The sequence below is a fragment of the Cyanistes caeruleus genome, chromosome 3 (assembly GCF_971803275.1).
Source record: "Cyanistes caeruleus chromosome 3, bCyaCae1.hap1.1, whole genome shotgun sequence".
Taxonomy (NCBI): domain Eukaryota; kingdom Metazoa; phylum Chordata; class Aves; order Passeriformes; family Paridae; genus Cyanistes; species Cyanistes caeruleus.
Genome location: NC_141703.1, coordinates 33,206,123 through 33,219,628, shown reverse-complemented (window position 1 = coordinate 33,219,628; position 13,506 = coordinate 33,206,123). Strand labels below are relative to the sequence as shown.

Here is a 13,506-nt window from a genome sequence, read left to right as displayed (position 1 = left end):
TTTCTCATAGTGGTTTTTCCTGCCTTTTTTTTTTATTTCTTTTTGGTTTTGGTTTTTGTTTTTTTTTGTTTTTTTTTTGTTTGGTTGTGGGTTTTTGTTTTTGGGTCTTTTTTGGGGGTTTTTTTTTTTTGTTTTTGTTTTTGGTTTTTTTTTTCAATCCTTTCTTTTTCTTATCTTGTTAAATATTGTACAGGTAAGAGATACTTGCCCAGGAAGCATCTTTCATTTCAGAAACTGCACTTGGCATCTCTGTGTTCTTTGCAAAAGCCTGTGTCCAGCACACAAAATAGATGCTGAAATGGTGGAGCTGGCTACCAATAAGGGCGAAATTTGTTTCGTAACTATCTGGAAGCAATCAAAAATCCAAGCCTCAAAACACCTTTTACAGAGAAGGCCACAATTATTGCACATAACCGAGGTTAGGAAGTGGTATTGTGGAAAGACGGCTTTGGCCAGTTCAGACTGAGCTTGTCAGTAACTGAGGAATTGCTTTAACAGGAAACAGGGCATGGGTATTCTGTTCTCAGTCTGTGTCTGCTGTGGAAATATCATGTTTGTTTTTTCCCATGTAAACATAAAGAACTTACCCATTTGTTTCCCTCTTTAGCTGTGCATTGCATTGCTAATGTAGTCCATTAGTCAGTTCCCTTTGGATTCATCTTTCTTTCACCAAGCCAAGATTAGCAGTATGTCACAGTTAAAGAAAATATATCATTTGGGAGGGGGAGGGGGAGAAAATGTATTAGGTTTTACTCTTGGTGGATCATGGATTTTTTTGCAGGTCGGAAGTACACAGTGTAATCCTGTCTTGTTCTTTTCCAGTTGTTTGGAGATGATTCATACAAGGCATTCATTTGTTTTCCTGTGTTTAATTCTGGCCTCTGGCCACAAATAACCCCCCCCATCCAAACAACAAACAACAAAACAAAAACACAAAGCAAAACACTCAAACCCTAAACTAACAAAAGTAAAAACAAATGCAGCTGCAGACCAGCTGGTGTGATGATTTGCAGCACAGCTAGATAAGAGATTATATTTAACACTGTTAGCCCTTTCAAGGTTGATCCAGCATTTCTGAGATTTGCATGACATCCCTCAATTGTCATCTTTATATGAATTCTCTGCTGAGCATGTTTCTTTTAAATGTGATATATTTAATCAGATTTCTGAGAATTTATCAGATATGGTAATTTCCACGCTTAAGAAAAAACCATCAAACCTAGAGTTAGACCTAGACCTAGAGTTAAGGAAGCCAACCAAGAAATAAATAGGAATCAGTCTTGGAATATCAGTGAGGCTTATTTATCAGTTTGGAAGTTATTTTTTTATCTGTTACTATTCTAAGAGTGACATAAAATTTTAAGCTCCAGAGGAGTTGCTGGTACTCCTCAGTTGTTAAAGTAAATTGAGTGCAATGAAGACAATGTAGTTCTCTGTAGTCATTTCTGGTCTTTCTAGGAAAAGTAAACTCAGTATAAGCAAGTCTCTAAACAGCTTTCTTCTGCATTTCAAGCACAGTATTGATGTAATTCGGTGGGTTTTTTTTGGACAGGACATTGTATTATGAATTGTCAGAGGGTATAGTTCTGTGTTTTTTTGCCTGAAGTAATTGAATATGTTTCTGTCTTACTTTTAGGATGGCCAAGATTCTGCGCGAAGGAACAGGACGAAACAGGAAAGTGCCTGGCTCTTCAGGCTGTGGTATAGCTTTGATCATAAGTATCCTTTTGAACACAGCTTAATTTTAAGGCATGAAATGTTCACTTTTTCCCTTTCCATGTACCCATATGTAGCCTTAAGCACTTGATCTTCCTCCTGTTTGACTCTCAAGTATTTGACGGGCTCAAGGCACAGAACTGAAGCTGGAAATCACTGGCTCAGCAGTCAGACCTTTCCTTTCCCTAGCACAGGGCGTGTGACACTTGCTGGAGGACAGAAGCCACTCAGAGGTCAAGTATCTTCCTAAACAAGGCAGACAATTAACTATTTCAGGTCCTCTGGTTTGTTCTGTTAATCTGTTCTTATTTTCAATCATGCTCATAGCACAAATTAAGTTTCCAGTTCATTGTACATGTCTAAGCCTCGACTCATTGCTCTGCAGAGCCATCTGCTTTTGTGATGAAGTCCCAAAATCTGTGGTTGATTTCTAAAGGGAAAGTTCTGGAAATAAAAATCTACATGAGATCCAGCTTACCTCCTTAAATATATCCAGAAGGTACTATGGGTGTTAAAGCAGAGTCTCTGAGTGTATATAGTACTGTACAACCTTTCTGAAGCTATTATACTATTTAGATAACCTTGTTTAAGATTCTGAGCAACTTTTGTGTAGCTGTCCTGTATTTCATGCTTGTGGATTTGGTTTGTTTTTTTTTTAAATCTACTTAATACTGATGAATAACTTAATCAGTATGTCATCAATTATGACACATTAAGTATGTCACAGCTGCTCCTCCTCAACAGCTTACACAGTCACTTAACAGAAAATGGCAAAGATAATCCTGTGGCCATGGCAAATCACCTACACCTAGAAACCCAAAGAAATTTCAATACTGAATTCCTAGTAATTTCTGGGGCAGCTAACTATACACAATGACCAGTGATAGGGCCCTAATGTTCTTGAAGCTGGCATGTGAGTCTTTTCACTGGAGTCTTGGCCTTTGAATGATGAAAGATTTCTGGGCTGGTTGAAGCACAGTAGTTTCCTTCCATGCCTTGTGCATGAGGCTTTCACACCCAGGCTAACCCAGCTAGCATGTTGAAAATGTTTGGATCCTAATAGCACTTCCATCTTTAGGATAAATTCTGTCTGTGACCAATGCTTTCAGATGCAGAGGTACTGACCCAAAGCACAGAAGGGAGTGTACCTGCTATTTTAAATATTCATAAATGTTCATAATTCCACATTAACTCTTCAAATTCTAGTGACTGTCTCAAAGTGCCTCAAGATCAATTTTTATTATTTAAAAAAAGAGAGAGAGACTTTGGTGTTAATAAGCATGAAAGGATCTGGCTGTGGCTGACTGCTTCTTTTTTGTCTTTTTAAGAAGGAAGCAGAGGTGTCTTCTTCCCCTGCCTTTACAAAAGGGATGTGCCTGATGAAAGGAGTAGTTGGCAATGCTGACTTCCCTCAGCTGATGCTTGCAGAGAACAGTCCCTCCCTAGCAGCTGCAGCAAAGGCGGGGGGAGTGCCTGGAGAAAATTACACCCTAACTACCTGTTTCACAGAAACTTCAAGGATCCTGACAGTACATTCCCTTTATTTTTTTTCCCCAGTGGTGACTAGCAATATTTAGGAAAAGTTTCTGTGAAGTTTGTGCCAAGGAAACTGACACTGAGAGGCAGAACTGTCTTACTGTAGGCAGAGATAAAAGTTTGCTCCTTCTGTTGGAAGAAGGCGTTCAAATAAGCATTGGCTGGGTGGGCTTAAATTGTGCAGATGGGATGACCTTTAGAATTGCCACCTCTATATCCATGGCTACATGTTTTTTTTTGCTGGTGCATTCACTTGGTTTCTGGGTAGAAAGGCTGAGTCTCAAAATTCACTCTTTGCAGGAGAGCTTAACTTGAAAAAGATGTGAGTAAGTGATGGAAAAGCGTGCTCCAAAGCTCACTATTGCCTGCAGAGCTCTGTACGCATGGATAAGTGGGAACTTCATTCCTGTAGAATGCAGAGTTCACTTAATGTTGTGGGCTGTTCCCTGGGTTCTCCCATAACTGTTAAACATGGAGAAAACTTCAGCTTTGATGAAGTAGCAGATGTCTTTAACTAGGCTTGTTTTTTCATGGCTGATTTGCTGCCTGTCTAGCCTGGGGCACATGGAGCCTGGGTTAGTGCAAGGGTGAAGAGCTTGTTTCTTTCCAGGAATGGGTGGAACCGCACTATTAGTGAAGGAGGAAATGTAACTCTGCTGGAATAAACAGCTATGCCAGGCACTGCTAAAACAGTCCCCTTTTAACCCCCTCTTTGCTTAAGCATCTTAATGGGTTAGGAGGGAAGCTGTTATATTTACAAATGGGCTTGATTCTCTCTGTGCTTAGAGGCCTAAGAAAGTAACTAGAAACCCTGCAACTTATATATTTGTATTTAAAATAAAATTGATTGATTCATATGCTAGTCAAGATCAACATGCTGCTTTTTAACAGAGATACGTATTTTGACTCTTGGGTATTTTTTTCAGGCATATCATCAGTGTGGAGTACTCATGTGAAAAATGTGGATTTACCTGGGCACAGACCTGTAAAATAGGAGTAAAGACACTTTCCTTTCCCATGGCCACGTCCCCTCAGTGTCATCTTGGTAGCACTGCTTTCGTTCAACACTGTGGTACATGGTTCTTGCATACAGTTTTCCCTTTGCCTTTCTGAGGCTCCATGTGGTAAATGTATGTGCACTGCAGAAATGTCTGTGGGTATTACCGGGGTAATATCTCTGGTTGCACCTCTGTGGCTCAGTAACCAGCAGATCAAGTGGCTATACTGCTTTGAGGATGTTGAATGAACAGAATTTCTGTATTTCCCTATACTGAGCCACACAGGAATGTCACCTTGCTACCTATAGCTTGCAACCTTTACACCATGCTCCCATCTTCTGAGCAGAAATACCCTCGGACCTTTCAACACTGAAGAACCTTTGCTTTCTCCTTTTTACTTGAGAGCACAGAAGCTGGAAACATTGCAACTGTTTGAAACATGTAAGAAGAAAGTTAGCTAGTGGTCCTTGCAGAAGTTTACTGAGTAAAGAAACTGCCCTTGAAACAATCAAGGGGAAAATGTTGGGAGGGTGTACAATTATTGCATATCACAGTTTAAAGGCAGAACCACATTTATGTACAATTGTCTCTTTATTTTCAAAAGTGGTTTTTGAGGACTGGTGTGTTTTCCTTAACTACTTAAGTTATTTAAAGCCAATTCTCACTCACAGTGGCCCTCCGTTGACCACAACACTGCCCAGCTGGTGTGGCCTGATAGCCCGCTGTCTGACAAGTCCCCAGGTTTATGATGTAAGTAGAACAATTCAGTACCTCTTGGTTTTGTTTTTTATTTATTCAACTTCAGCAAATTGGTGTTTTTTTTATATGGTAATGCCCTAGTTTCAGCTGGTCTTATAGACATGCTGCAAGAAAGTGCTCATTCTTCTAGGCAGAAAAATTTAAGATACTCTCCCCTGAGGCAAAAGCTTCTGTTGTTCAAGATCAGGAATTATCTCATTGTTCAAATACTACACTAGAAAAATAACATTTAAGGATATGGGGAAATTACATGCATAGTCAACAACCCAGTTCAGTGAATCACTCCATAATATTCCATCCCTTCTCAAGACTTTTGGACAAGATTCTTTGCCTGTTACTGCTAAACTTCGAGGTCTCCTTAGAGATGTCATTGACACACTTACCCAGCTGGAAAAAAACCTGGTGGAGTTTCCCTTCATTGTTTCCACTGAGAAATTTGAGATCAGATTTCAGAAACTGTTAATCAGTTACTTATCTCAGTCTAGCAGGTTGCTACACTGTCTTTACAGCAGTGTCTTGCAATAATTAATGCTCTGTTTTATTATTCTTGCAGGATCCTGATCCTTGTCATTCTTATCTGTACAGTGTTTCTGAAATCTACAACTTTTCATGAGCTGCTTGTAAATAAAACCATAGTACTATGTGGGACATCTCAAATCTGCAGGTTCTCTGGAATATTGATATCTCTGTGCTTAAGTAGTCTTGGACCAATTGTTTATTAATCTTTTCTGAGAAAGTTATGAATTCTAATTGCAGCTTTGAAATCTTTCCCTACATTTCTTTCTGGGTATCATTAGCATCTTACTTGTACCTGATAGAAAAATTTCAAAGAACTTAGAGCTACCTGTTGCCCACTTGGAACTATAGTAATGCAAGAAATTGGTCTAGTTCCCATCTTTGCAATGGACTGGAGGTCTTAAAACATGTCTAGATTGGAAGGCATGCATCAGACCAATTAACCCACTTGTGCATTACCCACATGTCTATGTATGATCTAAGAGAGAAATTGTCCAGTAACTGAGGATCTAACCAGAATGAACATGCAAGCTTTAACTCTCATTTTCTCTTCCCCCCTCCACCTCATTACTCTTCATTGTTGGCTACTACCAGATGTGAAAACTTACTATTTAATAGATTGGCTCAGTGATACATACAGGACATTAACTTCATTAAAAATGCTTGTAAGGTTGCATACTTTGTTAAGGTGTATAATGTGGAACTTTCCTATTGTATTCTCTTTCCTGTTCCTATTTCAGTGCAGTGCTGCATTTGTCTTAGGAAAGAATATAATTTAGATGTTTTATTTCTAGCTTTTTTTCAAGATTTCTGAACCCTGCAGTTGCTTTGGGTCTATTTGCTTCTTTACATGGCTGACTTTGCTACAGCACCTGGCTATGACATTACATTACTGGTTAATAAGCTGTGAAATTTTTTTGCCTTTCTGTTATATGCAGGTGAAGCAACAGAGACAGCCATGTTTTAGTGGGGACAGAAATGGCTTTGGAATAGTGCTTTTGGGAGGTATTTCCAGGAAAATTAAATGGTACCCCTGTGAGAATTAAAGACTGAATATTTTCAGTTAAACAAGAAGAACAAAAAAAGTCTGTAAATACTTAATAAAGTATAACATAACTGTAAAATATGTTTCCCAAACAAGTATTAAATCCTGGATCTCATTCCAGGTGCGTATCTGAGTTATGACATCTATGTGAAAAACGAGGTTCACTCGCCTAATAAATGTTAAAAGGTTTAATATAAACAAAAAGACAATTAGGAGACAAAGATAAAAAGGAAAGGGTTAAAATGGCTGGGTGTTTGGCTCTCTGCCAAGGGCACACCTGGTGTTGAGGGAACGCCCTTTATATACCATCCTGCTACATGGATTTATGCATATTCAATCTTTTCCAGAAACTGTTCTGCATGGTCACTCCTTGGGTCTGCCTTTTTAGGTTTTAATGTCTCTTTTATCACCTTTTTATTTGGGCTGGGGTTCTTTCTTCTGCAGGGAGTCAGCAGCCTGGGCCCCATCATCTGTTCACTGGAGGTTATCTTGCTTTGTACAGACAGGTCCTAACCCTAATGTCCAAACTTCTTCTTGACCTACACCTAAAAACTTTTTAGCTACCAGCAGGATTAAAAAGAAAAAGACAGTAAAAGCTATTCTAACATATATTCATCTTAACACTTGCAAAAAGCCAATATCACAATATGTATTTATAACATCTATATAGAGAAGAAAGCAATAAATATGTGGCTATGCTGACTGTATATTTGTAGATTGCTTTTAGCTTTTGTTGTTTTGGTTTTTTTATTTTTTTTTTCTTCTCTGATTTTATCACAACCTTGCTTAGAATTCACTCTCTCTTCCACAAGTGGGAGTAGGTCTTTTTAATTAAATGCCACAGGGGGGTTCGAAAGTCTGAAAGTCAAATAATCCTGCAATGCAGGCCACCCACAACTTATTCCTCAGCATGAGATTGTGTCCTCTAAGCCTCAATTTGCATAGAGTATGTGTAGGGCTCTGAGTCAGCCCACAGGGGTGAGGTACAGTGGATTTTTTCCAGAGATGATGTTAGTGTTCCTTGCTGACATTCTCCCACTGCTTTAAGGCTGTGCCACTAGGCTGTTTCCAACCCAGACAGACAAGTTGGAATTTAAAGCATGGAAAGTTGCTTCAGTTAGCTGTTAAATTTTGAAAATTATAATTTTAATCACTATTTTTGTCTTTCTGGTGTTGTCTTCAGTGCATGACCAGTTGGCAGGGCTTTCCAGCTTATCCCAAACTGATGTAGATAAGTTATTTTGCTTTTCCTTTTGAAATGTAGTTTGAAACTTCTAGTAATTTTCTGTTCTATCAGTCTTTATTCTATCAGAATAAATATTCCAACTGAAAGAAGTATTCCTGAGGATACTTTTTTGTTGTTTGTTTGTTTCAGGGCTCTTCCACATTTTAAAAAAAGTGTATTTCTTGTGCATACACAGTGACAGCTTGGTATGGAACTAGAAGTAATTGAAGTAATTTATAAATATGCAAGCCCAGTGAAGAAACTTGATTTGCAATCTTTGGAGGAGATAACTCTCAAAATGTATAAGAAAACTGTTCAGCCAGGCTGCCCCTTCCCCCTCCTTAGTGCTTCTAGCTCCATAGCAAAAATTACTTAGTTTCCTTGGAGATTTTAAATTCAGCTGAGCAAGAAACTAAATGGAGCATTAGGTTTAAGTTGGAATATATTTTGCATGCATGGTACTTGATGCTTTCATTTTGGAGCCACAAGATAAGTAACTTCTGATGCAAGTTTTGTTATCAGTGGGGCCTGTGTTCTGTTCAGCACCAGCATTTGTGATGGCTGCCAGCACTTTGCACATGCATCACACTTTGCCTGTGCTCTTTTTTTAACATTATCTCAGGAGGCAATAAAGACTGGCTTTGCAAGCAGTAACTCGTTTTAAATAAGCTTTTGTAACAAAAAACATGGCCAGCATGCATTCATAGGAGCATGAACAGCTTTTACCACCAAGAGTCTGCAGGGAGGTCCCTCAAGGTTATGGTCAGCACATCAAAGCAGAGTTCAGGCTTTTGCAGAGTTTTGGATTCAAGTTTTTAGCCATTCTAGTGTGTCAGTTTAAGCAGTGTCATTCAGACCTGTGTTTTCTGGGTGAATTGAAGCTTTTCCTACAGAACTGTAGGGAATTGCAGAGGCCTGTTTAGGGTTATTCTTGGGAGTATTTCAAGTCTCTGTGGATCTATTTGGATACATTTCCTGTCTTTCGTGAAAGAATTGTTCATGCTGCGTGAAGCACGATAGGTTTATTCACCCGTCCTCTTTGTTTGCAAACATAGTAAATCTGTGTAGTACATGAGATTTTTCGTGGGTGTTCTCTGGGGAAATACATGAAATAAAATCCATGCTGCTTGCAGTACTATTTAGAATGGAAGCAAATAAGTGAATCTTGGCTTGTACAAGGCAATGTTTGTTCACTACCTTGAGAGAAAGCTGAGTGTTTTCTCTGGAACTGATCACGTTTAGTTACATGTAAGTGTAGCCTTGGACAAACCAAGAAAGACAGTCAGGACTTGCCATATAGTATAAAGTGTGTGACCCTCTTTCAGTATCATGCTTCCAAGAGCTCCTCAGCCTTTTGGGGAAGCTCAAGTGTTCTTACCAGTTTCTAACCTGATAGGTGGCTTCAAGGGTTTGCTGTTCAATAGCATTGTGGAGACAGGAGGTGCTTTGGGAGCTTGCTGCAGCCACTTCACATGTGGCCCTGGTAGAGCAATACCTTCTGGTGCTCTGCTAGCTCTGCCTTCCTCTCCTTGGTGCTTGTCCAAGCTTGCAAACACAGTGAAGGGGAACGTGTGATTACACCTTTGCACCTTCTTTGGCTTTTTAAAACATAATCAGTCAACAGTCACAAGCTGCCTGTTTCTTGTTCATTCTTCTGATTTTCGTCCTTATTTTAATGCCCTTCTTCAAAACAATATATATCCAGATAGCAGTTTTTCTTAAACTGATTATTTTGTGACCCTTTTAATCATTTTGGTCTTGCACCTCAGACTTTTAACTTTTTTGCAACTAAAAGATTGCAAAGGCTGTTTCTGCCGATTATAGCTGAACCCTTTAATTTCTCCCTTTTTTTTCTATTTAAGATGGTGCCAGTAGGTCAGCATTTTCTTTGTGATCAAAAAGACAAGTGTCCTAACATGTATTTGCTCTTTGAGAACAGTGCTCTCTATCAGACTAACCCTGTCTCAAAAAAGCAATGATAAATTTGAGTGCCATTAGGGTTCTAAGAAATTAGCATTCCTTGGAAGTAGGGCTTGTCTTGCACCCAAAGCTGAACTGCACCATTTCTTTCGCTGATTTTGGGAAACTCCTGACACCTCTTCTAGTCCTCATTAGTTATATATTCTGTATCATCTAGAGGCTTCTGCTGCTTTATTTTGTCTGATTATCTTTCTGACATAATGACAGGAAGCTTTCCCAGGAAGTTTTATTTAGCCAGGAGCTGCATTTTTCATCATGGACAGGTTAATCAGCATTTTCAATCTCCAGTGCCCTGAACTCCTGTTCTGCAGTAGAGGCAGCACTTTCTGTTCACGTTGATCACAGACATCCCATCTCACATGGCCTGTGCCCCCCTTCCTTTGCCGCAGTGGAAGAAAATAATGCATTTTGAGAATGTAGCCTGATCCGTGTCCAGCCTACCGAGGGAACAGCAATACACATTTCAGCTCCTGCTAAGCAGTACGGAGCCATTCATGTGGGGAAATAATTGCTTTCAGTTGCAAGAAAGCAAGCTTATAGTACTGATTAGAATTTTCCTCAAATTTGAAGGAAGCCCATTTTCTGACCAATTTTTCAGGCTATTTTGCCTTCTACCAGGTTAAATGGGAGTGAAACACAGTACAATTGCATTTTGCTGTACTATGCTATGATAGAGAAATTAAGTGCTTTATTACAATTCAGCAGTTTCTATTCTCTGACTATATATTTCATTCCATCTCTGCCAAAACAAATTCACAGGGTTTTGTGAGTGTCTTTCTAAAATTATTTTTGAGAAAAAAACACATCAAAACTAGTTACAAAACTATGAAGCAAGCACTTTGTTGTATCTATCCTTTATGGCTCAGGAGCATTCCAAAGAACTAGGTCAAGTAATTCTTTATTTAGTAACAGGTAAAAGTAAGGACATAGTTTGAATGAATATTGTTAGTTCTTGGTGTATAAAAAAAAGTGGCGAGGAATCCTTGAATATAGAGATTTTGGGCTTTCTGAGTTCTTATCAACTTGCATGAAAAGTTTACTAATGAATTTGACTAATTAGCAACAGAAGCAACTCTGTATCTGGAGTGGCTCAACTGTGCTTGATCTTCTGTACTGCCTTTTAAATTGTCATGCAAAACCCAATATGTACCACTCATCTCTTGTACTTCTGGTGTGCTTCCAGTGTTACTGAATCCTGGGTCACCCGTTCCATAACCTAGTTCTTGGCTTCAGCTCCCTCTCATCTCTCCCCAGTAGCTGTAGTTATACAGGGAACAGTAAGCTGATTTGCAAACACTGGGTTCAAGGTTATTTTTAACATTTCTTAAGGTGGAACCTTATCTCTCCTGCATTGACATGAAGGTAAATTCTTCAGTAATGTTCTGGGCAAAGAAAGGTGCTGTGCATTGTATAAAGATTTTTCTCTTTTTCAGAATCAGGAGCAGCTCCGAGAAGAGGATTCTGATTTTATTCTGAATGATGGTGACCTTACCGTGACATATGGTGATACAACAATAACTGCAAATGGTTCTTCTGGCCCCCATACAGCTACCACTAACCTTGACAGCAGGAGAACAAAAAGTAGTTCGGAGGAAGCACTGGAACGTGATTTGGGAGCAGCAGATCATGAAGTTACAAGCAGGGGTACCCGGCTAGTATTTCCTCTGGAATACAATGCATGATTACTGACTCAGTAAAAATAACTCTTGCTCTGTGAATGGATCAAGGAAGACTGCAGGCCACTGTGTCACTTGAGGTGGGGGTGTTCATTTAAACAAATTAACACGCATAAGTGGTTTTACTAGGGTCTGAAGATGTCACCTGTTTTTTACTCAAGATGCTGACAGTGGGGTTTTCTATATGTCTGAAAACAGACAAATGAGAAAACTGGTTATTCTCCTCTTTCCAACTGCTTATCAAATCCAAGTATAACTAGCATGCTGCAATTGTCTTGTTCAGCTGCAGCAGCTCTCTCTCTGAAGAGAGGTACATGAAAATGTTGTCATAGAACTGAGCTTGTCTTGGCTTAGCTTGAGAATGTGAAAGGACAACTATAAACTTGATAATTATTAAGAGACAAAAAAGATTGTGTATGTATCTGAATGTGGAGAGATCCCTTGTTAACTTCTCTCATGAGGCTGAGAAAACTCAAGTGAAATGGGACAGTAAACTTCAGGGTTACAGATGTGTGAATGAAAGACTGGGGAATCTGTTACTGCAAAATGTACTTAATCTATTTCAGGGAAAAAAAGGGAAAATAAAATTTCTTTGCTGGCTATCTAAGTAGGAAGGCAATGAGAGCTACTTGTCCCTTTAGCTTTGGGCAACTTGACTATTACTCTTAGCCTAACTTCTAGTGCCTCAAAAGAAAAACATCCAGCTTCCTGTGGTGTAAGACGTACCTGAAGCCGACATGAGCCTGGAGCCAGGCTCCCTCGGGTAGCAGTCACAAAGTAAAATTTTCTTGCATATGAAGATGGTTGGAAACTTGGGCTGGGGAAAACAGCAGATAGGAGGAGGAGAGGAAAAAAGAGAGTGGGGCAGTGTTGAACTTGCATAGAACCAGAAGGTTTCATATTGCTCAGAAGAATCCATGGACTCTGCTTACAGTTCTTGTGTGTGATAAACAGCAAACATCTAATTAAACAGATGAACAAATACTACTGTTTTTACCATTTGTGACTATCCTAAAAGAAAGCTGTTTACCCTTGTTCTCTTTCTCAGAGTAGATGTGAAACTTCAATGGGGCATTGCACAACAGCATATAAGCTACAGGAGTGATGAACTGTAGTATCACCTTAAATGTGAAAAGGGAAAACTCTCTGACTAGTATTTAGCCCATTTACATGTAGGCTAGCTTTAACTTATTGCTAAATGCTTTTTAATTTCCAGATGAGGAGATAATCATTGTCTTTGCCAATAGCTGAAAATGTATGCTTTGAAGAGCCTTTCAGCTATTTGAAGCATGCTAAAATGTGATTTCATTCTCATGTCTCAAAAGATTTATTTTTTTAAAGAGTCTGTGGCCCACTAACGTGATGTAATATCAGTTTGTCCAAAAAGTGTGTTTTTCTTGCTGCCATTTCAGTTGTTCCTCTCATAAAATTGTGTGTGAGTAAATACCCACTGTTTTTCCTTAACTATTAAACTTATTGGGCTAACCTCAGTACGTGAACTTCCTGCTGCAGAGAAACTTTGCAGTTGTGTTGTCTAGTCTGCTTTCTTTCAAATGTGTTCTCTAATGAGTGATCTACCTCCCTGTCTGTCCCTCCAAGGTAAATTTATAAAGGGTATTGATTTGTAATAACTGTCTCACATTATTAAGAAAAGAGACGAGGCAACCAAGAGTCTTTTTGTAGAAAAATTTTAAGAACAATACAGAATCACAGAATGCTCCCACTTGGGACACACAAGGATCATCAAAGTCCGACTCCTGGCCTTGCATAGCACCATCCTCAAGGGTCCCACCGTGTGCCTGAGAGCGTTGTCCAAATGCTTCTTGAACTCTGTCAGGGTGGTTCTGTGATCACTGCCCTGGGGAGCTGTTCCAGCGCCCAAACACCCTCTGGGAGAAGAATCTTTTCCTGATATCTAGCCTAAACCTCCCCAAACACAGCTCCAGGCCATTCCCTGGGTCCTGTCACCGGTCACCACAGAGAAGAGATCAGTGCCCCTCCTGTTCCCCTGATGAGGAAGTTTGATTCTTAAATGGCTTTGCCCTTAAGTGGTGC

General features: G+C 39.4%; 1 protein-coding gene and 1 pseudogene across 2 annotated transcripts in view; both read left to right on the top strand.

Moving 5' to 3' along the window:
• SLC9A7 (solute carrier family 9 member A7) overlaps positions 1 to 12,950 on the top strand; it is a 69,088-nt gene extending 56,138 nt beyond the window's left edge. For both annotated transcript variants that reach the window (XM_086880658.1, XM_086880660.1), the window contains 3 exons: positions 1,637 to 1,719; positions 4,895 to 5,000; positions 11,209 to 12,950. In XM_086880658.1, coding sequence (XP_086736784.1) covers positions 1,637 to 1,719; positions 4,895 to 5,000; positions 11,209 to 11,457 — 438 coding nt within the window. In that variant the 3' untranslated portion in view covers positions 11,458 to 12,950. The remainder of the gene's footprint in view (positions 1 to 1,636; positions 1,720 to 4,894; positions 5,001 to 11,208) is intronic.
• LOC147654063 (U2 spliceosomal RNA) lies at positions 9,134 to 9,312 on the top strand (annotated as a pseudogene).
• Positions 12,951 to 13,506: the final 556 nt, after the last annotated feature.